General features: G+C 36.0%; 1 protein-coding gene across 1 annotated transcript in view; it reads left to right on the forward strand.

The window, feature by feature from the left end:
* The window catches only part of GABA-B-R2 (gamma-aminobutyric acid type B receptor subunit 2), a 480,524-nt gene that overhangs the window by 443,682 nt on the left and 12,920 nt on the right, over nucleotides 1–23,922 (forward strand). The window contains exons 8-16 of the mRNA XM_071593934.1: nucleotides 885–1,170; nucleotides 4,100–4,340; nucleotides 4,647–4,769; nucleotides 5,228–5,338; nucleotides 8,171–8,395; nucleotides 9,614–9,898; nucleotides 11,327–11,441; nucleotides 13,307–13,409; nucleotides 15,695–15,991. Coding sequence (XP_071450035.1) covers nucleotides 885–1,170; nucleotides 4,100–4,340; nucleotides 4,647–4,769; nucleotides 5,228–5,338; nucleotides 8,171–8,395; nucleotides 9,614–9,898; nucleotides 11,327–11,441; nucleotides 13,307–13,409; nucleotides 15,695–15,991 — 1,786 coding nt within the window. The remainder of the gene's footprint in view (nucleotides 1–884; nucleotides 1,171–4,099; nucleotides 4,341–4,646; nucleotides 4,770–5,227; nucleotides 5,339–8,170; nucleotides 8,396–9,613; nucleotides 9,899–11,326; nucleotides 11,442–13,306; nucleotides 13,410–15,694; nucleotides 15,992–23,922) is intronic.

Below are 23,922 nucleotides of genomic sequence, written 5' to 3' on the forward strand. Positions count from 1 at the left end.
TCTCCTATCTCCTACTCCTACCATGTCAAGATCTTCATCGTTTGTTTTCCAACCCTTACAGTTTCGATTTTTTTCGTTTTCTAATTAGTTCTATTTAGTACCACTTTTTAAAGTAGTACTAAATAGTACTACTACTAGTACAAAGTAGTACTAAATAACCGGCACAGGGAAAGGAACTGGCCCCCTACCCTGGTGTCTGAATTTCACACACCGTCGGGCTTAGTACTGGGTGAGCTCAACCATCATCTGCCAAACCGTATATATATATATATATATATATATATATATATATATATATATATATATAGTAAAATCCCTCACTTCCTCGTTTGTTTTCTTTTCCACCCATTTCACCTTTTTCCATCCTTCTCCACAATCAGAACTCAAAAACCCATCAGCACCTATCATCTATTTTTAATGTCCAAGTTTCCGCGCAGTTCAAAATTAACTCCATATCAAAGTTTTAACAAGCCTTTTGATAACATCCTTATTCAGCATCCGAGTCAAAAATTTCCTCCTCTCTGTTAACGTTTCTTTCCCTAAGGCAATTCTTCTTCTTATATCCCTTCTCTTTTGACCCATTGGTCCAAAACACGTTCATGACAGCTAACCTATTCTAACAGTTCCTTTTTTTTGCCCCAATTTTTATGCACTTACACGTAAATCTTTGGATTGGCTTGTTTTTCTTCGACCTCCCTCCGGAGAATCATTATAGCGCAGTCTTTCATCATGAACTCTTCCCCCTCTGTTGGCACCCATGACGTAATGAGAAAATAGATTATGGTAAATGCCCTCTGATAGATAAGCAGGGGAGGGAAGGCTGGTGGAACCGGCAATGCCTCAGCGTCATACTGACCAAGACATTGTGTCATTGTTGTTGGAAGGGGGTCACGAGGTGAAGATCGGCGAGTACGATGGAGCGACGGGGCGCCTGGAGTTGGGTCCGCAGCGTGACCTGGAGGGGGAGAGCATCGTGGAGGGGCCGGGGGTGGACGTGGTGCACTCGGTGCGCTGGAAGAGCGGGGGCCCGCCCAAGGACCGAACCCTTACCCTGACGGAGCAAGGCAAGGTGCACCTGCCGATCTTCGCCTGCCTAGCGACGGCGTCCACCCTGGGAATCCTGATGGCTGTCTGCTTCCTGGTCATCAACATAAAATATAGGCATCAGCGGTGAGTTTAACCTGTTGCAAATAATGGTGTATATGGTTTGTACTTACATTTGATTTTGATCTGCTGAAATGAATAAAATTTGAGGCGAACAAATCAAGGCATGAGACCCTGAAAATTTATTTTACCTTTAAGGTGAAGGTACTATTTCAGGCGGTCATCGATACATTCAGAATTACGGAAAGGTTCGATATTTGGTGTTCATTATGTTGGCTATGGCAACGACTGGCAGGCTCTCCAGCCTTTCGCTGTGACGTAACACTGAGTGTTAATTGATGTGTTATACTTTGTGATATTCATCTTAAAGAAAGCGCATTATCACAAATACTTGTGCCTTTCATGAAGACCACATTTGGCATAAATATTTTTGCAGTCAAGACCTAATAAACAGAATCATATAGACAACAGCAGTAAAGCCCAAAATTGAAGGCCTTGTAGCTGATAAACATTTTTTATGTTCCATTAAACGCTTCGACAAAGGATCAGAACGTAAAGTTTTGAAATTTCAGTGTATAACAAAAGATTCAATACTTACCCTCGTTTCATAAGTAATTTTATTAAGTTGAAGCTGTTTAGCTGTAACAAATATTTCCATGGATTAGTTATGATGGCAATGAGTTTGCTGTTTATGGTATCATCCATTATTTATCGTAACAAAATAGTTTATTACGAGTATTCCAGTGGTTTAAATAGCGGAAGAAGGTAGAAGGTATGCCGAGAGAATTGTCATGATTGCAGAATCCCAAGAATAAAACTCTTTATTGTCATGTGTCAATATGTTTGATCCTTCAGCTCCATGTAAAATGCATGAAATAGTTTTCTGCAATAGCATGGTGCTGGTGAAATCTTCAAAGCTTGTGTTTAGTGACTGAAACTGCTATAAGGTTAAAGAAAGAAATGGTTCACATCTCCTTTTTTGTTTAAATAAATTCCTATTATATTTATTAGTAATGGATGGGTTTTCTTTTTTCGATTTTTTGCCGGACCAGTTCTATGGAATCGTGACTTACAAGTTACGGAGTAATGCGGCATTATACACTTCGAGTCCCTTAGAATTAACCTAACAATTTTATGAGATATTTTTTCGCATTACAAGGTGTCACTAATTCTATTTCGAAATAAAGAGGCCGTGCAGTTATTTAACGTTTTTATAAAAATATTTAATTAATCTTAAGGAATCATTGGTTCTGACTGATTATGAACAAATGTGTAACAAATTCTGCGCAACAGATTAAAATTTGTATTTCAGTAGGTACATATAGCCCTTGATCATCCGCGATGAAAGGAAAATAATTATTCTGGATAATTAATAGCTTAAAAGTTAATCCCATCTCCACTGAAAATGTAAGCATTACCGCGATTTTTTTTTCTTCCCTGGTAGAATGTGATTTGTGCGTAATGATTCAAGCCAAAGCACAATTTGCCATCATGAGGTATATTTAGGTATTACTCTGCCGATGAATATTCACCCTGGCGAACTGTCGGTGATACAAAATTTGCCGAACTACGTTACGTAAAGATTTACCAAATTGCATAAATACGGGTTGCCTATACCGCAGGAAGCTAATTTTTCAATAAGAACTGATCAAGAAAGAGTGAGTACATATTTTTATTCTCATTATCCATGGTACAAACATTTCATTTTTTTCTTTATTGTTGTCTAGCTGTGTGGTACAAGTTTTATTGATTTTAATCCGGTATTTAGTCAGCGGCAGCCGTTGAAGTTTTAAATGCGTTCAGCTCGCCTAAGCTTGTTTCTGATGAGGAAAAAGGCTTTCAAGGTAGATGTCCCTTCACTCAAGAGAACAGAAAGAAGCCACCTGAGTCTGGACTATAGAAAAACGCATTCATTATCGCGATTTTTCGGCACCCACCGCACATTAAGACGTCTCATGGGCTTTTATTCCGTCACCAACGTGTGGGTGGCACCCGATGAAAGTTTCAACATTTTCAATAGTGCCTTCCTCCTCCGCACATGTACATGTCATGTGATGAATAAATCGATGAAGCATGATTTAGAGTAGATGAAACACTGACCTTTGCGTATTTCCCCTATGAAAATGACTGAAGTGGAATGAATCTATGATGTATACATGCGGGAAGTACAAAAAATGTTAAACATCAAACAGGGTACGAATACTATTGGACTTATTGAATCATTTCCTGGGCCGGCCACTTCTCCCATATACAATTTAAAAGGCAGTTCTTTCTTGCTTCATGGTTAGTCAAGAGTTTATCATGAATATATATGTTAAGGACAGCACTGTGATCTAAATACATTTCATTGGAAAATTGATTTTTTGCAGTGGACATGGCGATTAATAGGTTTAAGTTTGTGCAGGTGACTTTTGGTATAACTATCGATTACGGAAATCATACTGTTTGTTTTGATTTGGGTTTCGATTCTAATCCCAAAAACCGGTGGACCTGGAAACCAAAGATCCGAACCAACCCATCGCTGCTGTACACCAACCTGTAGTGATAGCAATTACTCAATCTGAATCAACTCTAATTAAAGACCAGAAGCAATCGTATTTTTATGGCAATTAAAAAGCAACCTAAGTAGTGTCAGTTTGAATTTTCATTAAAAAGCATTAAATTATTTTGAATTCTAGAAACAATTTGGTTGAATAAAGAGAGTTGGTATTTTTTATAGATCAGCAGTGTATTATTAAATCTAAAGTTTGGTTTATGCTATCCTATGCCGATTGTTGGGTTTTCATGCATGACCGATTTAAATTCATCTAACCATGGTTAGCGGTTTCCACTGAAATATAGTATTTTTACCTAATTTACACTTTAACTTGTATATCAACTCCAGTTTATTTTAACTTTTGCTAGTAATTTTTCTGGCATTAAAGCTTTTTCGTTATTCAATAATAAAAATATTTTTAATATAATTTATTTTGTTCATCTTTTTCTCTATCTCCAGGTATATCAAAATGTCCAGCCCCCATTTGAACAATTTGATCATCATTGGCTGCATTCTTACATACTTATCTGTAATATTCCTGGGCCTTGACTCACGCCTAACCTCTGAGTCAGCCTTCCCTATAATCTGCACTTCAAGAGCCTGGCTCCTCATGGCTGGCTTCTCCCTTGCATTCGGCTCTATGTTTTCAAAAACTTGGCGTGTCCACTCAATTTTCACTGATGTCAAGCTCAACAAGAAGGTATGTACTGCTTTATTACTAGCAGATACCATTTGCCTAAAGAGTCTTTTAAATTCTTATTAGTTTAAAAATAGTGGAAGGAGAAATTTTTATCTTGTTAGAATCATATCATATTCCCTTAGAATTGATAAAAGTAGCAAGTTTACATTTTTATTTGTTTGAAAATTTTAATAATGTTGATGTCAAAATTTTAATGCCAAATGGTAAATGCATATGGAAAATTGTTGGTATAAGCTCATGGGAAAAAATGATTTGCCAACTTAGAACCTCAGCTTTCAGTTATGCAATGGACTCTGATTTTTACAGGTGATAAAAGACTACCAGCTCTTCATGGTGGTAGGAGTTTTGTTAGTAATAGACTTAGCAATAATGACGACATGGCAGATAACAGCTCCATTTTATAGAGAAACGAAGCAAATGGAACCTTATGTGAGTACTTAAGTAGAGCAATTAATTTCATTTATAATGATTCACCCAATCATTGAATCTTTCATTTTCATGCAATAATCTAGGCACATTTCATTTGACTGTGATTAATATTTTAGACCCTCAGTTGAAATTTTCACATGTGTTTATGAGCCCATATAATCATAATTAATATGTTATTTACTTGTTCATTTAATCTGCCAGTGGGTAGGGTTTTCATTCTTTTTTCTTTTAATCCTTTGGACTTTTTCCTCTTGGCTTCAGTCCTGATATTGGCTCATGTTTCATAAATTATTATGCATTGTTTCAGTAGAGCATCCATTCACAAAAGTTAAATCAGTACTTTTAAGTGCAAACTTATTTTAATTTGGACTATGACAAGAAAAAAAATATTATGGAGTTGAATGTAAGTATTCAATTATATTTCAATCAAATTAACTCATTTTATGCTTCCTTTGCAGCCACATCCTTCAAGCGAAGATATCGTTATTATACCAGAGAATGAGTACTGTCAAAGCGGCAACATGACAGTATTTGTAGGAGCAATTTATGCTTACAAAGGATTACTATTGGTAATTATATTTTTGTTTTTCTATATTACATCTGCGTTTTAGTGAACTTAATTTTCCATAATGGAAATGCAGAAAGTTTGTAGTTCAAGTTCCACTTCCTTCATTTAATTATAAGTGAAGTAAGTAACATTATTTATTGTTGGTCACCTGTCACATTAACTAGCATTGGCATTGAAGCTATTAATTTGTTGCACAGTTGGGGGAAGAAGTTCAGTATTTAATTCCCCTTTTCCACTCTGCAATTTTTTTTCTCTGAAGATATTGCCCCCAGCTTCAGGAGTTGACCTAAGAGCCAGTAATTATTTCAGTGGAAGTTCAGGTACACATGTGTATGTTGGCATAGTCAGAGGGTCAAGGATGTCTAAAATGCCTCATTGAAATCACCATTTATCACACAGCGTGAAGACTATAGAAGAAACAATATAGGAATGGGATAGGTTCACAGAAATTTTCTTCCCAACCCAATGTGTTAAAGATTTAAAAATCTTCATGTCCATTCTTACATTTCCCTGATCTCTTCCCTTTCCTGTGTACAGTCATTCACACCTGCCACACCCTCTCCCCTCTTCTGCCATGTCTTTCTCCCTGCTCACTATTTTCCCCTCCTGTGGACATCCAATCACTCTCCATAATTCAGAGTAAGGCAACATAGCTTCCTTTTTGAAAGCATTTTGTGTTTGAAAAAAAGAAGTTATGTTGTCGCACCCTGGATATACTTTCTTATTTATAATTTTGTAATTACATGACTTTCATGCCAAATTATTATTGCTTTGTTAAGAAGTTGATTGTTAAGAGGTTGTATTGATAGAATTGAGTTCTGACAGCTAGTATTATTGAATAAATGAAAAACTCCAAAAGCTGTGAACAGTTTTTTTTGAAGAGGGAGTGAGGTGATGAAGTTAGGAAAAATTTTATTGTGTTTACAATTTTTAAGAAAACGGATGTCCTCACCAATCTTAGCGATCTTAGTTTTAAGTTGGTGGAATTTATTTAGCTCAGTTGACTGGAAAGCCATAACAATATTGATAGAATTCAGCTCTTATGGCTAGTAGTATTAAATAAATGAAAAACTCCAACAGCCATAAACAGTTTACGGCTATTTGAGTTTTTCATTTATGCACTAGTTGTGTTTTGGCTCTGTGTAAACTATTGAACTGTAGGCCCTTTACACCATGATGAACAGATTTGCCATTGTGGTGTTATTTGAACCCAAATTCTATCAACCTCTCCCAATGGCTGCTTTGAATATTATTTGAAGGCAATAGAGCATAAAAGTAGGATGATAGTTAATGGCAGTTACAACGAGCTTAGTGAAAAAAGTTTGTAGAGGTAGAAAAAGTAGGAAGAGAAGGGACATGAATAATTCCATGCCAGTAATAAGAATACTAATTGAGAGGAACAATAAATACAATCAGGATCTATAAGTTTTTATGTTTTGAAAAGGCATTTGATAGAGTAAATTAGATAGATAAAATGAATGTATTGCTGAAAATAGGAGTAGATTGGAAGGAAGGGAGAGCAATCTGCTAAATGTACATGTCTCAGACTGCTCAGGTGCAAGTGGAGGATGAAGAGTCCAGATGGTCAGTGTTAGGAAGAGGAGTAAAGCAGGGTTGTCCATTATCACCTGTGTTGTTTATGTGGAGGAAATGATTAAAGAAGCATGGGAAGAAGTATGAATGAAAGTCGGAGGACAATTCATAAAATCAGTTAGGTTTGTTGATGATCAAGCTTTAGTTTGCCAGTCAGCCTAGGGTTTGTGAATATTGCTGAGCACATTGGAAAGTCAGTGCAATAGGTATGGGGCAAGAATAAACTTAAACTAAACAAAGGTTATGCACTTTTTCAGAAATAAGAAAACTACATTAAATATTAAAATAGGGATTCATAAACTGGAGCACATTTTTGTCATTATTCAAGTCACTTAAAGGCCTATTAACACATCCTTAATTACTTGTATAGTAATATATGCCAGCACTATCTTTTTTAAAATTTCTACTGAATTATAGTACACTGGAATTATTCTTGAGAGGCAGTTTACCTCTTTTGAATGTGTTTTGGACCAAAATGGTTAACTGAATGTGGTATGAGCATAAGAACAAGAATCGCATCAGGCAAACGAACTTTCACAAAAAGAAGGGAATTGATGACAAAAGTGTTTTAAAAAATCTTTAAAACTTTGAAATGGGGCATGATTTTGTATGGCGCATAACATGGTTGTTGAAGCAAGGTTGTAAATCAAGCAAGTAAATGTGGGTCTGGAGAAGGATGGAAAAGGTGAAATGGGCAGAAAGGTAAGCAAACAAGGAAGTGCAAGGCATGATGGGATAAAGAGGGGGACTTTTGGGAGAAATGGAAAGGAGGAAGGAAAGGTGGTGGCAGAGAATTGTGACTGCTAATTTGATGTTGAAGATTTGTGATAGAGGGGAGAACATCAGAAAAACGAGGAAGGGTCAGGAATGGGATAAGGATATTGGACAGAATGAAGGGAGGAAGGAAGTATACAGAGATAAATAGAGGCATGTTGTGGTGTTGGATGGCAGGCTGTGTGGAATTGGGAGTGGCAAGTAAATTATTAGTGCTACCATTAGATGTCTGTGTCCATCAAAATCCTATATTAAACATTAGAATACCAACAATAATAATATAAAATATCTCATTTTTATCTCTCTTGTTTAGAATGAAGGCATTGTATTCGTGCTATCATTCATGTCAATAAAAGGCCTAATTATACACCCCTTATCATTTTTTAGAGTAATAATATATGCCAGCATTATCTTGAATACATTTTATTTTGAATCATAGTACACCGGAATTATTCCTGTATTGCAGATATTTGGTGCTTTTCTTGCTTGGGAGACACGTTATGTGAGTATCCCTGCCCTGAACGACTCCAGATTAGTTGGTCTCTCGGTGTACAACTGCGTCATATTTTGTATAGCGGGTGCAGCTGTCTCCTTTGTCCTGTCGGACCACCAGGATGCATCCTTCCTCATCGTCTCAATTTTCATCCTCTTCTGCACCACCGGTACGCTTTGCCTCGTGTTTGTGCCTAAGGTGAGTGCTGAATTAGTCTACTATTTTCCTTAATTCAATTAATATTTAAAATTATAAAGGATTAATTTATATATTCTTGAAAACATTTAATTATATAATAACATTGAGATCCAATAAAAGCTGTGAATCCTGTGAAAAATAGGTACAAATGAGAGTAACTTGGTAGGAAGTTAAAATTTGACATTTTGAACCTGCATGCAATGGTTGATAACAATCTCCAAGGGATAACTATGAGTACAGTATTTCACACCATAGTGCAATATCCTCAGACTTAGAAAGTAATTATTAGCCATAGATCAACATGTATAACCTTAGTGATCACGTAAATCCTAATAGATATGCAAAGTGAAGGTGACATGAACGAATAAAGCATTTTTGTTCTGTCCTTTGAGCTCTCAATGCTTTGGAAACTATCAATGGATGCTTCGCATCATATTAATGTTTTCTTTAACTCTCATTCAATGAAGTATTGCTTGATGATCTATTATCTTTGATATAGATATTTTTATATGATGGAGAAGTTGTACTTCAAATTTTAATATGAGAGCTTTATGTAATAACATCTTTAGCACCTGTGTGTACACAGCTGCAATAAATAGCAATGGTGATTATGTTTATTATTTTAGCATAATTCTTGACAGTATTTAGTTTTCAAATATCCACTACCGAGTAATGTATATTTATTTATAAAATATTTTCCCCCAATTGCAGATTTTATGTTCTTTTTGCTAGTCACCTCAAAAATATAAATTTTGGGTTTCTCTATCGGATTTAATATTTTTAAATAAATGTTTGCAATATGTTTACAGGCACAATATTTACAAGAATGATAAAATAATATTTGCATATTCTTATACATCAGTCTAACAACTGGTATCAAATGACTGAGATACAAATTAGAGAAATTTAATATGTTGTGTTCCAAAGAGATATTTATAATTTTAAATGTCTAATAAACATATATGTTCCATTTGCTCCCAGGCAATGGTAGTGAGTTCCTGGATTTTTTTGTGGTGTTTAATGAGCATAGTATAAGACAGCCCCAAAGTACATGCAACATGTGTGTTAAGCAAGTGTGCCCATTTCTGGGTTTTATCAGAAAATGACCTTGACCAAAGTCTCCACAGCAGGGGGGGGGGGGGATCTCTTGAGCATTTGAATGCCCCATGAGTGTGATCTCCTCATTTGGTGATGGTTTTGTTTGTCTGCTCCGAGCAGTTGATTGAGTTGAAGAGGAACCCGCAGGGGAGCATGGAGAAGCGGATAAGGGCAACGCTGCGCCCCATGTCAAAGAAGAGTAGCGGTGGGGGTGGGTTTGGGGGAGGCGGGGCGGGGGGCATGGGGGGTGGGACAGGGGGTGGCGGGGGGCGAGGAGGGGGTGCGCAGGGCAGCCGGAGGAGAGACTCAGATGAGCCATCGGACGCGGGCGAGAGGCTGAGGGAGGTGTCGGAGGAGAATGCTCGCAGGAGGCGCCTCATTAGGGAGCGGGATGCGGAAATACAGGTGAGGCAACAGCAACCAAAGACATAACCAACGCTTTTCATCATGTTTATTCTTTCTCTGTCAAACTCGTGAAATATGTGACTTTATGGATTAATTTTTGGCAGATAATGATCTGCTATTATTATGTCTTTATTAATCACATTAGCACATGGAACATGTTTATTTAATTTTCTCTCATGGGTTCATAAAGATGTACATATTTTAAGATTACTTTCCCATGTTTAAGCCTCTTCAGACCTTGGAGGCAAAAAATGAGGCTTATGGCGGGGTTATGAATAAAAGACACCTCATAATATGACGCCAAATGTTAATAAATCATCAGCAATGGATTCAATGTATGCATGTCATGTTCAGGGCAATTTGGAATAATAAGACTTAGCAGCCTCAAGTTAAGGTTACCAAGGCAGAGGGGGACATAGATTGTTTGGGGACAGGGAAGAGAGGTACAAATGGCAGATGAGGGTAAAGTTAGAAAGAAAGAAGGGAATAGAAATACCAAGGGATAAGGGAGCTATTTCACAAGAGTGGTGGGAAGAGTAGGTAAAATAGAGTGAGGTTGGTGGTAAACAAGTTGGCAGCAAAAGGAATGGAGAGGTTAGACATTTTTAAAGCTATAAGGGGTTTGTATTTAAAACCATTGACATCATTCAGGAAAGTAAAAGTGCATGAGTTAGATTTAGATAAATTTTCAAATTATTCTAAAAAATCGTCTATATATTTTTTTGCTTTATAGTTAAGTATAGAAAAGTAGGAAATTGCATTTTTCAATCTTAAAAAGCCATTAACAAGGTTTATTTTGGGTCAACCACCCATCCTGTGGCTAGTGGATCCAAATAAAATGATGATTTTGTCTACCTTTCGAGATAGTATATTGCTTGCTCAGTTACACTTGCTCTGCTGTATTTGACAAATATTGGGCTACATACGCCCACTGATTGAAAGTTAGCTAAAATCTGTATTTTTTTGCTTTTTCCCATGGTGATTCACCTTTGTGCATATGCATTTGGACAGGCTTGTATAAAATTAAAAAACAATGGTACATGTTGACAAGGACAATGAATCGAATAAGCCAACACACTGGAATTTAACCAAAGAAGACAGAGAGTTTAAAAACAATGAAAAATTGAAGCCATTTGCTCACACTTCTTGCTAATTAGTTTCAGCAAGATTCTGTGTATGCTTTCAAAAACATTTTTGAGCCAATAAATAAGATTCCTCAGACTTATTTACAATTCTTCATCCAAATATATGATAAGAGTTTTTAATGTGAGAAAAATTTAATGAAGGGTGTTTTGTGCAAAGAAATAATTACATATCTCAAGCCACCGGCATGCAAAAATTCGAATGACTTTGAATTGATTTTGCTGTTTTTCTTTCAAGTAAGATAAGAAAAAAATAAATATGGAACACTTAACACTCTTTTTACAGTCCTTGGTGTCAAAATTGGGCGGGCCTGATGCAGCCAAGGACATAATAGAGACGGACATCGGAGGCATGGACAGGCTGGCTGTTCCTAGACATGACTCTGTCCTTAAAAGAGAAGGTAAGTGTGTTCCCTACACTCATTAATCTAATGGCACATATGGATACGGACAAGGGAGAGACAGGATAAAAGAATATAATTTTCTCTGTTAATATATATAGGATCAAAATAAGCATTTGTAGGTTACTCAGTTGATGTAATTTTTACTTAATATAATTATTAGTTACAGGTATATTTCTGTGTTCAAACATCCTGGTCTTCTCTGCACCTTTCATTATTGAAAAGTACCAATCACATGCCCAGAAGATAAAAATCATCCTTGTGAAATTCTATCTGCAATTGTGAGCGTGAAATGTTGCATCTTGTTCTCCACTTTATAATTTTCTGATCACCTTTTCCCCTGAATCTGTATATTCTTACCCATTAACTCAAACAATCATTGAATAAAATTCATGTGTTTTTTCTTAAGTAGGACCGCAATATTGATATATTTTACAAGAGAGTGAAAATGAGTTATGACTATTTAAGCCTCACACTAATTCTAAATGATACTGGTGATTAAGGTTCAATTGAATAAGTAGCCCTCGGGCATTTAGTGTTGGGGATTAACTCTTAAAAGCCAAACTAATGAATGAAATGTATGAAAATATCTTTCAAAGTACCTTCTTTGGTGGATATACCTGTATGGTATAAAAAGTAGCATACGTCAATATTGTGTGGGAGTTAAAGAAGAATTTGGATAATCAATTATGTCTAAGGCATTGATTGCCCTATGGGTTGCATTTAAAGTAATTAGGTGATGGCAAGACCTACTTATTATGCCAGTGGTAGTTGTTCATTATCGCAAGTGATGAGTAATTTTCAATATCTGTGTGAAATGGAAATTATAAAGCTGCATCCTTATTTTATGGACTTCTGTACATGACTCAGAACTACTAGGAGATCTATGGATGATGCTGCAATTAGAATTGAATTGAATTGGAAGCCAAATAAGTCCATCAGGTGTGCAAGTGATTATGCAGAAGCAGCAGGCACCCAAGAAAGTAATTATATTTGACTGAATTACAGGAGTAATGTTAAAAGTATGGGACAGAAATTTGTCATTAGAAAGTGAGAATTATAGGATTTTGCAGAAGTAGGTAAGTAAATATTGAATTGTAAAGAAATAAACTTTTGCAGTTTTGGAAGAATGAGTGACTCATTAAGAGGATATGAATTTATCAAATATATTGTAATATTTTAAGTAAATAACCGTCAAACTATTGCAAATTTCATTCATTTATTTTCCAAATCCACAATTTACAACCACCTAAATACAAAACACAAAGCCATGCCACAAATGAAATTGTTTTGCATTTTGATTTTTGCTTCTTCTAATATTAGTATTAGTAGGAGCATAGTATTATATGGCTCCAAAACCTGGTCTTATCTGCAGTAATCTTAAGAGTAGATTTGAGGTTTTTGAGGTCTACAGAGAAGGCACGCAGGATGTAGAGAAAGACTGATAATGAAATCTTACATATGGTATGGACAAGAGAGAGTGGCTAGGTGAGTGAGTGGCTAAGAAGGCAAAAATGTAGGTGAAGGAGGAGGTATAGAGAGATGTTGGAACATCCTTGACTAGAATAGAGGAGACTATTAGGCATGTCTAGATGAGGAAAGGACAGAAAAGGGATTTGGGTGACATGAAGTCTGATAGAAGGGATAAAGAAGTGAAGAAGGAAAAAGTCATCCTGAGCAGCAGACACAAAATCCATGTGTGATATAATACATGATACCTATTTGTTTGGAACCTATGGGTACCTATGATAAATACATACTGTGTGTATTAGTGTTAAGAAAAATATTACACAGAAGAATTACATATATGCTAAGAAATAAAATGTTCATTATCTCATTGGTTCTGATCTCATTTCTCTCAACAGCACCATCAGGAACGGAGACCACGGATATAAGTTCTTTGTGTTCAATAAACTCATCAGTGGATGGGGAATATGTCAATCTCTCAGTGGACACACCAAATCAGCGGTGAGAATTAGTATTATTTTGCACAAAAAAATGTTTTTTCTCACTTGGTGGTTTTTCTTCATGTGAATTGACTGCATAGTAGAATCTTGATTTTACTGTATTGCTGTGCCCATATATGCCACTGTTACTTTGAAACAATCTAATTTTTTAAATTTAATAAATGGTTCAAGTATGCATTCATATCATACCTTGGTGAAAATTAAATGCATTAATATTTAGGGAGACAACGTTCATGCAACTTGGCACTAATTGCAAACTAAATCATCTTTATCATGTACCCATCCCTTCCCTCTGTCTAATGCTTAGTGAGTAAGTGTCATCCACAAAAAGTTCCTCAAATTCTTGATCCACTCTGTAATTTTAAATTTTTAAATTAATATTGTAACAAAAGCAATTGTATCTTCTTTCTCAGAATCAAAAAGTAAATTATGTGCAAGAAAACCTCATTATTTTGTCACAACATGTGATTTGAAGCTAAAACCTAGGAGCTATTTTAGTCTGTTAGGTTTTCAGGAGGTAATTCATAAGTAGCAGACACCCAAGAAATTATATTGGACTGATTCACAAGGGTAGTGGTAAAAGTATGGGATAAAGATATTTCACAAGAAAGTGAGAATAATGAGATTTTTTGGAAGAAACCAACCAAAAGCATTGAATTAGATGTTTTTAGTGTGAATGTACTGAATTGCGTCTACAATAAAATTCCAATCCACGATCATATCCTTATTTTACAAGTACATAATGTAAACTGAAATATTGTGGAGTCCTCCTTGAGTTTGGAGGGATTTTGAAAGCAGGTTCTTCATCAGCATCTCCAATAATTTTATATTTTTAAAATTGTCTTTTCTTGAATAATTTTTGGTTTTCTTCTTTCCAGTGGACTATTTCTTAGCCTTTTTAAGGTTTTTTGGCATAACATAGAAAACTGTTCAAAACGTCAACTTCAAACCACGAATTAATGGTATTTTCAAGCTAAACTACATCTTTTCATTCACTATAGACATCACTTTCACAGTATGAGGTGCTGCCTAAAAACTAGGTGATATTTTTGTTTGTTCTTCATCACCTCACAAACGGGAGTTAAAATATATTTCACCAGTGACTTCAGTATGCAAAATTTTATTTCCTCTGTCAAATAGAGGATTCTTTTGTGCTTCAAGATCATGTTTTTTTATTGTTGGTAATATTAAACTACATATGGTAACTAATAAAGAACTCCCTAGATGCCTCCCATCCCATAGAAGGCATCTGGGGATATTGAGGGAGGACCTTTGCCTCCCACATCTAGATTAAATACTCTGAAGAACCATTATCAATTCTTTTCATTTTGTGCCTTTATAGAGAAAAAATTAGGTAATTTAAAAACAGCACTGAATAACATCAACAAATACAGACAGAAAGAATGTTAAAGCCTCCTGGATGCAAATTTAGTGATCTATGACGGTCACTGAGGATAAAGTGAAATAATGAGGTTAAGATTTCACCACTCTGGGCACATTTGAAACTTAAGGAATGCTTATCTCAGAAATGTGCATTTTAATATTTCCCAGCCTATTGAACTGCAGAAAATTGAAATTGAATGCTCCAGGACCTCATATATGGGGGTTATACTGCGGTGATAAGAAAGATAAAAATAAATGGCATAAAGTGAGAGCATAACTGTATGATTTCTTTAAAATATTCATAAGTTACCCTGTATCTATTGGAATATCCCAAATTAACCATTATTGCAGGTTGGATTGAGTTTATTCAAAGGAAGAACATGGAGCAGAAAATAATATTCACACTTTAAGCCTAAGTATTCTTGTTAATGCCCTAATGGTCCTATTTACATGGCAATTATGACTGATCTAATGACCAATGAATTTCCCTTGTTGTTCAACTAAAAATGCCCCAAGTGGCATGCCTCAAGAGACTGCTCATTGGCTGAAGATGCCATCAATTAAGTCAGAGCTTTGGAAGAGGTCATGCCTACCAGCCTTAGGGGGGGGTGTTTGAAGGAAGCCTAGGTCAAAGGAAGTGTGTGGTATATGGGAGTGAGAGGTGAAGGGAAGGGACAAAGTGAATATAAGTGTTCATGGCATTTCATGTATTTATTATTATTGCATGTTTCTGAATGCAAATTGTTTATCAAAAGTGAAGGCACTGGAATGGAGAAAGTGTGCTGTGCATGAATATGTTGCAAACGATGAGAATAGAAAGGAGGCTTTTGCAGCATGTGCCTGCCCAGTCCTTTTCACTACTGAGAGAGCATCAAGTAGTGAACATTCCACTTGCGATTGCAGGAAGAAGACCACCTTTGCCAAGCTACCCACCATCTCCGCATCCAAGGAGACAGTGGTGCTGTCCGTGGACCAGAAAATGGGCGAGGGGGACTCTGGGCACGTGATGGATACCACACCCGAGGAGACGGAGGAGGAAGGGGGAAAGGGTGGTGGAGTTCGGGATGGGGACGACTGCCAGCCAGACAGCGATGCCTCACAGCACCTGTCACCTTGTGCCCTACACCCAGCACCCACTGCTTCCCTCTCCAAGGTGGTCTCCTTCAGTGACGCCACGCAGACAGCTTCCGCCACCACCAGGTGAGGAGAAGGAAGGGTCAGGTGCACTAGGGGGCAATGGAGGGGAAGGAGGCATCTGGGGTGCACCTCCCAGGACATATGATCCCCTCGAAGCAGTGCCAATATTGGGCCCTTCAGTTGCTCCCTGGTCAGGGGGTGCCCGGTAACTCAGGGGAGAAAAGGTTCCTCCCTGTAGGGAAAGGGGACTCAAAGGAATCAAGGTCACCGCACTTCAGCATGCTTCCACCTAAGTAGTCTGCAGCACAATGGGAGTCTGAACATTAACTCCAGGGCTTTCTTCAGGATGTGGTACTAAAGTTGAAACTCCATCATGAGGGAACTCAAGGCATCTCAAATATTTTTGTTACCTTCAAAGCTCTCCTTGAGTAATTTCAAATGGAAATGATGACTTAGATGCATTCTATGCAAGTCTGCATGAATGGGTCTCATTTAATCTTCATTTAAGATACGCCATACCATTAAATTTTACCTAGAGTTCTGAGTAAATAAAAAATTATGTTAATTTTTTATTTTAATTGCAATTATTTAAAGCTATTGTTTTTAATTAGCATGAATTGTGTAGCAAAAATTTATTGAGCAACATATTCACCGACTCAACTAAAGATCAGCATGAAATATATATCATATTTCCCGGCCCGTAAGATGCACTAGTGCATAAGATACACTGTGATTTTTCAAATAAGCATTTATGAAAAGTACTTCAACAGACAGACAAGGGTCATAGTATTTTGATGTTAACCCATAATATGAAGAAAATGGAAGTTTTACATTAAAAAAATTGCGCCTATACGTAGGTCAACATTTATTAATTGGAGAATCCGAGGAATTTATCATTATTGCTGCTAAATGGCTTCTGCAATTATTTTAACTTTTGTCAGACACAATGTCATCTTTACTTCAAACAAGCAAACTGCTGATTTCACAGTTTTAAAAAGATATTATGATTGTCTCAATTCTAACTTTCTGCCAGGATGTTTTCAACTAATCTGAAACACTATAAATAGAAGGCTGTTTCATTCTACCAGCGTGACATCATGAGCTGGTGCCTTGCAACCTATCTTCTGTATTCAAGTTGCAGTTTTTGTGATATTTTATATCTAGAATATATGCACAATCCTTATATTTTTATGAATCAATCATATTGTGACGCTGTCCCAGAAAAATCATAAATAGAAATGCCTATTTTCTTGCTTTAATTAAAATCATTTTTGTTGAAATAGAAATCCCACTCTTCCTGTGATTTATTATCCAGTTCTTCACATTTTTCTCAGGCTTTTGGACAAACTGGAACACGATAATGAAATTTTTTTATGCTGAGTTTATCAGCAGAGGTAAAATGTACGAGGGTAGTTGAAAAGGTTCTCAGAATCACCACCAGATTTCAACGCTAGTGCAACGAGTTTCATATGTAGTATTGGGTAATCCTTTATGAATGAACTTGTAACATATCAGTGCTCTGGGAAGAAATTTGTGGTGCGGACGCCTCTCTGTTGTTTTTCCCATGCAGTGATTTGTGAAGATACAAAAAATTGAGAATTTAGCAGTCTTTAAATACTTCATAAATAAAGGTACAAGAGCAAGGGAAAATCATGCAGGCATTCAGAGTTCTTTGGGTGGCTTTGCTGCTTCATATTCAAGTGTCACCAAGAGGACAAATGAGTTTAAGTTCGGTCAAAAACAGCTTAGATGATGATTCATGTAGTAGCCGGCTAAAATGTGCCACCACTCCACAAAGTATTGCAAAAAGACAATAATTGATCATGGAGGATCGCTGACTGAAAGTGTGAGAAATCACTGAAGCTTTAGGGAAGTCATCTGAATGGACATATCATATTTTATTGGAATTGGATATGAGGAAATTATGTGCTAGATGGGTGTCTTGATTCCTGACATGGGATCAAAAAGGCATCAGAATGAATATTACCAAACAATGTTTGACCCATTTAAGAGCAACACACCAGAGTTTCTGGGCCAGTTTGTGACCACAGATGAAACATGGATCCACTACTATATCCCAGAGACAAAACAGCAGTCTAAGCAGTGGAAACATGTTGATTGACCACTACCAAAGAAAGCAAAGGTAATACGGTCAGCCAGAAAGGTGGTGGCTTCAGTGATCTGGGATGCTAAAGGGATTCTGCAGATAGATTATCTTCCCATTGGTCAAACAATTACTGAACAACACCATGCCAACCTCCTGGACCAAATACAGCAAAAGATATACAAAAAAGGCCAGGTTTGGTAAGGAGGAAAGTCATTTTTCATTAAAGCAATGCATGCCCATGCAAAAGTATTGTTGCCATGTCAAAAATACTGAGCTATGACAATAATTGTTACCACAAACCATATTCAACTGATTTGGCTCCATCAGGTTTTTATATCTTTCCTACGCTCAAAATGTTCCTCAGTGGATGGAAATTTCTTCAAACAAAAGGCTTACATCCGAAGCAGACAAGTATTTTGCAGGCCTGAAGAATGTAATTTTTGAAATGTGATTAAGGCATTGGAATGTCACTGAACCAAGTGCTCAGGGAGTTAGTTTACAAGGAGATTACATTGAAAAATAAATAAGTTTCACTCAGGTAACTCATTTATTTCTATTCCATTACAAGAACTTTTCAAAGTACTCTCGTATCAGCCGTCAACATCCCCAGGGATTCATTTATTTGGGATTTGTTTAGGAAGTACTTTCAGGGAAATATCAAAACTCTTTTGGCATTAATGATTCTCTTGATTGAATAATCGATTTGATCAGTATTTGAACTCCTGATGATAATCTCTTGATTTAAACGTATTTATATTTAAATGTAAGAAAATTTTAGAATTAATAGTATCCAAGCTTTTCAATGAACTTGCACTGGCTTAATACAGTGATTTTATCAAAATTTGTAGAAAAGGCTGGTGCAGGAATAAATAATAACTGGAAAGTATTTTTTTCCAGCAAATCAGCTTTTGTTGTCAAGATTGTGTAGTATAGTTTGGAGTTACGCCAATACCATTAGACATAGGCTGATTTTAGAGCAAAAAAAGTGCATCTTATGGACTGGGAAATATAGTATGTAGTAGAAGGACATTGAGCACAAGCAATCATATGAAACACTGAGACAATTTGTATGCAAGCATAGAAATTTTGTGTCAGTCGAGTATTGACATCCTGTGGACTTTATAAGCAGCTAGTCCTAGACTGATTAATTTAATTTGTTAATTATGAATTATAATGGAGCACTCCACACTCTAAATAAAAATTTGATACTGGGGTTATATGAAAGAAGGGACTATTTCCGTTTCAATTTCATCATGATGGTGGCCATATGTCATCATCATAATTACTGATATTAAGGAGGCTTCTCAGGTTGCCTTTGGGTGGGGAATTTGTGGGTCAGGGTTTTCCTTGTAGTACATGGAGCAACTTCACTCCTAAAGATGCTCACTGCTATATAAAATTTACAAAGAATAAAGAATGCTGCAGCAACAAAACACATCAAACATATTTGTAGAAGCCCTACCTTTTTTCAGCTTAATATTAATAGCAGTTTAGAATTAGATGAAAATTTCAAGCATGCAAAACCAGATTTGTATTTTTATGAAAAAGAACAATTATGTCTGGGTGCTCCCTGATGTTTCTATTGCCTTGTAAATAAATATGTGTATCAATAAGAATTTTCTTGAAAGTTGTAATTACTTTTTGCCTCAATATTGAATGTGACTATAACATGCAGAACATTTAATCAGAACCAGGCCAGAGTACCTACTTGTACCATCATCCAGGAACCTCAACATGGTGGATAAGTCATGTATTTATGAGCAATAATTGTAGAGGGCAACTGCACTGCTTGCAATAGTATGTGTATATAACTGAATAAGTGGAAACACTATGAATTTTTAATTCCACAATAGAATTTGGCAGTAACCAGCACTTAAGTATTTAATTGAAGTATTGGTAGAATATTAAATAGCATCACATTTAATTACTCAAATAATTTTGTGAATGATAAAACAAGTAAAAATATGAAGCCTTAAAGCATGTGCCCTTTCATTCCCAGTTAAGCTAAAAATAGTGTATGTAGTATTTATAGGTGGTAGCTAAGCTGCAAGCACTGATGAATCTATGAATGCATTAATATGAAGAGCATTTCCATGATTCTGCCTTTTTGTAAATTGAACGATTGAATGCAACAGTTGATGTGAAGAAATCAGTAGTATTCACAACAAAATAATGTAACAAATATGAATTAAAAAGTTTCTATAACCAAAATGAGCAATACTAAAAGTAAAAATGAATATACTTGAAAATATTTAATTTTGTAATAAGTAGTATTGTAAAATATAAATAAAAAGGTAATTGTTCATGATCTAGGCACGTAAAATAAAAATCTGATCTGGCATGGCAATGATAGAATCCAATGATCCTGATCACAAAACGCTGCTATTTAAATAGTGTGTGTATAGTGGAACCTTGCTTTAAGAAGCATAATTTGTTCCTGAATGTTACTCATTAAGGGGTTTTTTCCCAATATAAATTACTGTAAAATATGATAACCCATTCCAAAAAAAATATGTACAAGGTTTATTCAAAGAAAACCATACATAAATACATTGTTTAGGAACATGAATCATCATTTTTTTGTCTATCACAAAATGAACCAACGTGGAATGCAAAATCAATTTGTAGAAATAAAATAAGAATTGAAATAATTAGTTTCATATCTATGATACATTCCTAATTCTTTTTCCTAAAAAGCTCTCTAGAAATATTTGTTTTTTTTTTAAGCTTCAAAGTTTTGTTAAAATGTAGCATGGTATTATCATTAAATAAATTTGCAGCACCCATAGGCACTACCTTATTAGGTAGATGCTGTGCAATACATGATGCAAGTTTCCCATCACCACCACATCACATTTAATCTGCTTCTCTGGATGCTAAACTTCTAGAAAGCTCATGGAGTTTGAGAATGGTAAATAAGCAGGGGTTTAGGTTTTAAAATAGCCACTTGCATTGGCTCAAAATAGCAGTGTGAGATGGTCTTTCATTGACTTGTAGCCGGGCAATGCATTCTCTTCTGCTGTTATGTGGGTTTGCTTTGGCATTATTTTCCAGAGAAACACATGTCGTCACCATTGAAAACCTGTTGTTGCAGGTAACTTTCAGAATCTACAATCTCTTTGAAGTAATTAAGTTCTCTCCTGCCTTTAAGTCTGAGCTCACTGCATCACCATGCCTCTCAATTCTATGGATGCTTGTTCTTCTCTTAAACCTCTTGAACAGCCCAAGGGTCCTCTGAAATATTTCTACTCCAGCAATTGATGATCTTCATCTTAACAAAGTCAGCAAAAACCACTTTTGCCTTCTCACAAATGATGTACTCGTTAATAGTATCACCTTTCAATTGCTTTTTTGTTTATTCATATGAGAAGCAAGCTTTTAATATCATAATATCATTCAGAATATGTAACCATTGAATAGATATTCTTGTCCCACCCTTTGAAGCATCTGTCATCTTAATTTAGTTCTCATTAAAGTGCAAAGTTGCTCATGCCAACCAATTATATGTGCAGCCGTGTTCACACTCCATTCTTGCTTTTCAATTATTTTACTTCTCATTTATATGGTTATTTTTATTCTCTTATGGCTGTCTTCTTGTGACTATTTCTTTAGCGACATTTGGAAAACAATGCACAAAATTTTTTTGAACATTGTAAAAAAAATCGTGAATAATATGTCTAAATACAAGTTTGCAAACATGCGTGATCAGTAGTGACTTTAGAAATGCTAGCGGAACAAGTGCGAAACAAACTGAAACAGCAATCATTCTGGGAGTTCTCCTCTACTAATCTCTCATTATATGAAACATTGCTCATTAAGCAACTCATTAAAAAAAATGTTTTGCCCAGTCTGCAAATTACTGGTTACATTAGGTGCTTGTTAAGCAAGGTTCCACTGTTTTTGGTAATTTGAAAACACCATTTTTTAATTGGAGTCTCCTGCTTTTGACCATTTTAAAATAAATTTTTTTCCATGTCATAGGGATGTATTATCATTGATATTTTCATATATATATATATATATATATATATATATATATATATATATATATATATATATATATATATACACACACACACACATATACATACATGCATATGTACATATATGTATATACATGCATACGAGGGCAGTTTTTTTCAACATCCGATGGCACAGCATACGTACACACCAGACCCAGCAACTGGCAACAGACCATCACTGGCTCCACATGCTCTGATACCGCCGAGCTTAATTTGTCAGTCTGTGCTGAGTAGCAGTCACATAAACATGGCCACCTAAATTGATTCTCCTGCCAAGTGCAAATTTGGAAGCGTTATTTGTTTCCGGCAAAGAAGAAGGGAATAGTGCTGCAGAAATTCGTTGAAGAATGAGCCAAGTGTATGAAGAAAACTTTATGAGTGATGGTGTTTTGCATGAATGCAGCCAAAAATTCAAGGATGGTCAAATTGATGAGCATGATGAAGAGGTCAAGGACACAAATCTGTTACTATAGATTTCTTTGTTGAACGAGTTGACATAGTGGTTAGAGAAAACTGTAGGTTCACCAAAGGTGGTTTGTTTATGGAATTTTCAGAAGTTTCAAGGTCTTCTCTGTACTCTATTGTTACAGAACATTTAGGTGGCAAAATATTTTGGGCTAGCTGGGTCCCAAAATGCTGACACAACCACAAAACTCACCAAATGGCTTCAGCTTTAACGTCCCTTGACTGTTATGCTGTTGAAAGAGAAGACTTTTTGAAATCAAATGTGACTGGAGATGAGACGAGTATTCAATGTGAAACACCAGAAACAAAGCAAAAATCACGTAAATGGATGCACACAAACTCACCAATTAAACCAAAAAAATCAAGCAAACCTTCAACAATTGAGGTTATGGCTACTGCATTTTGGGACCTAAAAGGTGTGGATTTCATGCAGCCAGGGACAACGATTAATGGAGTGGTTTTATTGTGAAACGTTGTGACATTTTCACACATCACATCTTCACTGCCTTGATGGGGGTAGGGTTGGGGGGGGGAAAGATATTGGAGTCTTTTAAGAATTTTAGGATGGAGGAATGGGAGGGCTAAAATGTTTCATTGACCACCTCAAACCTGTCAGACTGAAGGGTTTGCCAAATAACCAGATCATCGACCATCCCTAAATAACGGTAAAACCATTGTTGACAAAAAACCCCCCTAATTAAATGTAGAACACAATGTGTTTGTTTTTTCCCATCGTTATTTCTAAGAATGGTGGAGTGTTGCATTGTATTCTTCATTTAATTAATATAAACTTTCACAAATTTGAGCCAGTAACCTTCCAATACATACCCTCTCCATCCACTAGACCACTAATAGGCTGCTGCACCTTAACTCAACTTAACCCCTCTCCCTTACTCCCCCTACCTTACCCCCCCCTCCCCTCGCCCTTACTCCCCTCTTGGAGCTAGACTATATAAGTCAAAAAAATGTTGATGCATGGTACCTGATGATGATGCGTAGCATCAAAACCATGATCGTGAAATATTAAATCTTTATTGCGGAAGTTTTATGTTTCTTTTTACCCTCATAATGAAGGAATTCCACCAAGTTAAACCTGAAACTGTTATGCCCTCATATTTGTTACCACAATATACATATAGATACATGACAAATATAATATAATACCCAAATAAGGATAATACCTAGATTTCAAGTGGCTTCAGAATATGGTTAGAGGGAATTCAACTTTTATCATCATTAAATATTGCTACTTATCCAGCTCCATGGATAATTAAATTTTCAGGTAGAATGTAGAATTTGAACATCTAATTATGTAAGTTCTAATATCAAATCATTACCTCTCAATGGATATGTTTTGCCATGTAATATTTTTAATGAAGCATTATTAAAAGAAAGTTAAT

This window comes from Hetaerina americana, unplaced genomic scaffold (genome assembly GCF_022747635.1).
Source record: "Hetaerina americana unplaced genomic scaffold, ioHetAmer1.1.p SCAF_6, whole genome shotgun sequence".
Lineage (NCBI taxonomy): Eukaryota > Metazoa > Arthropoda > Insecta > Odonata > Calopterygidae > Hetaerina > Hetaerina americana.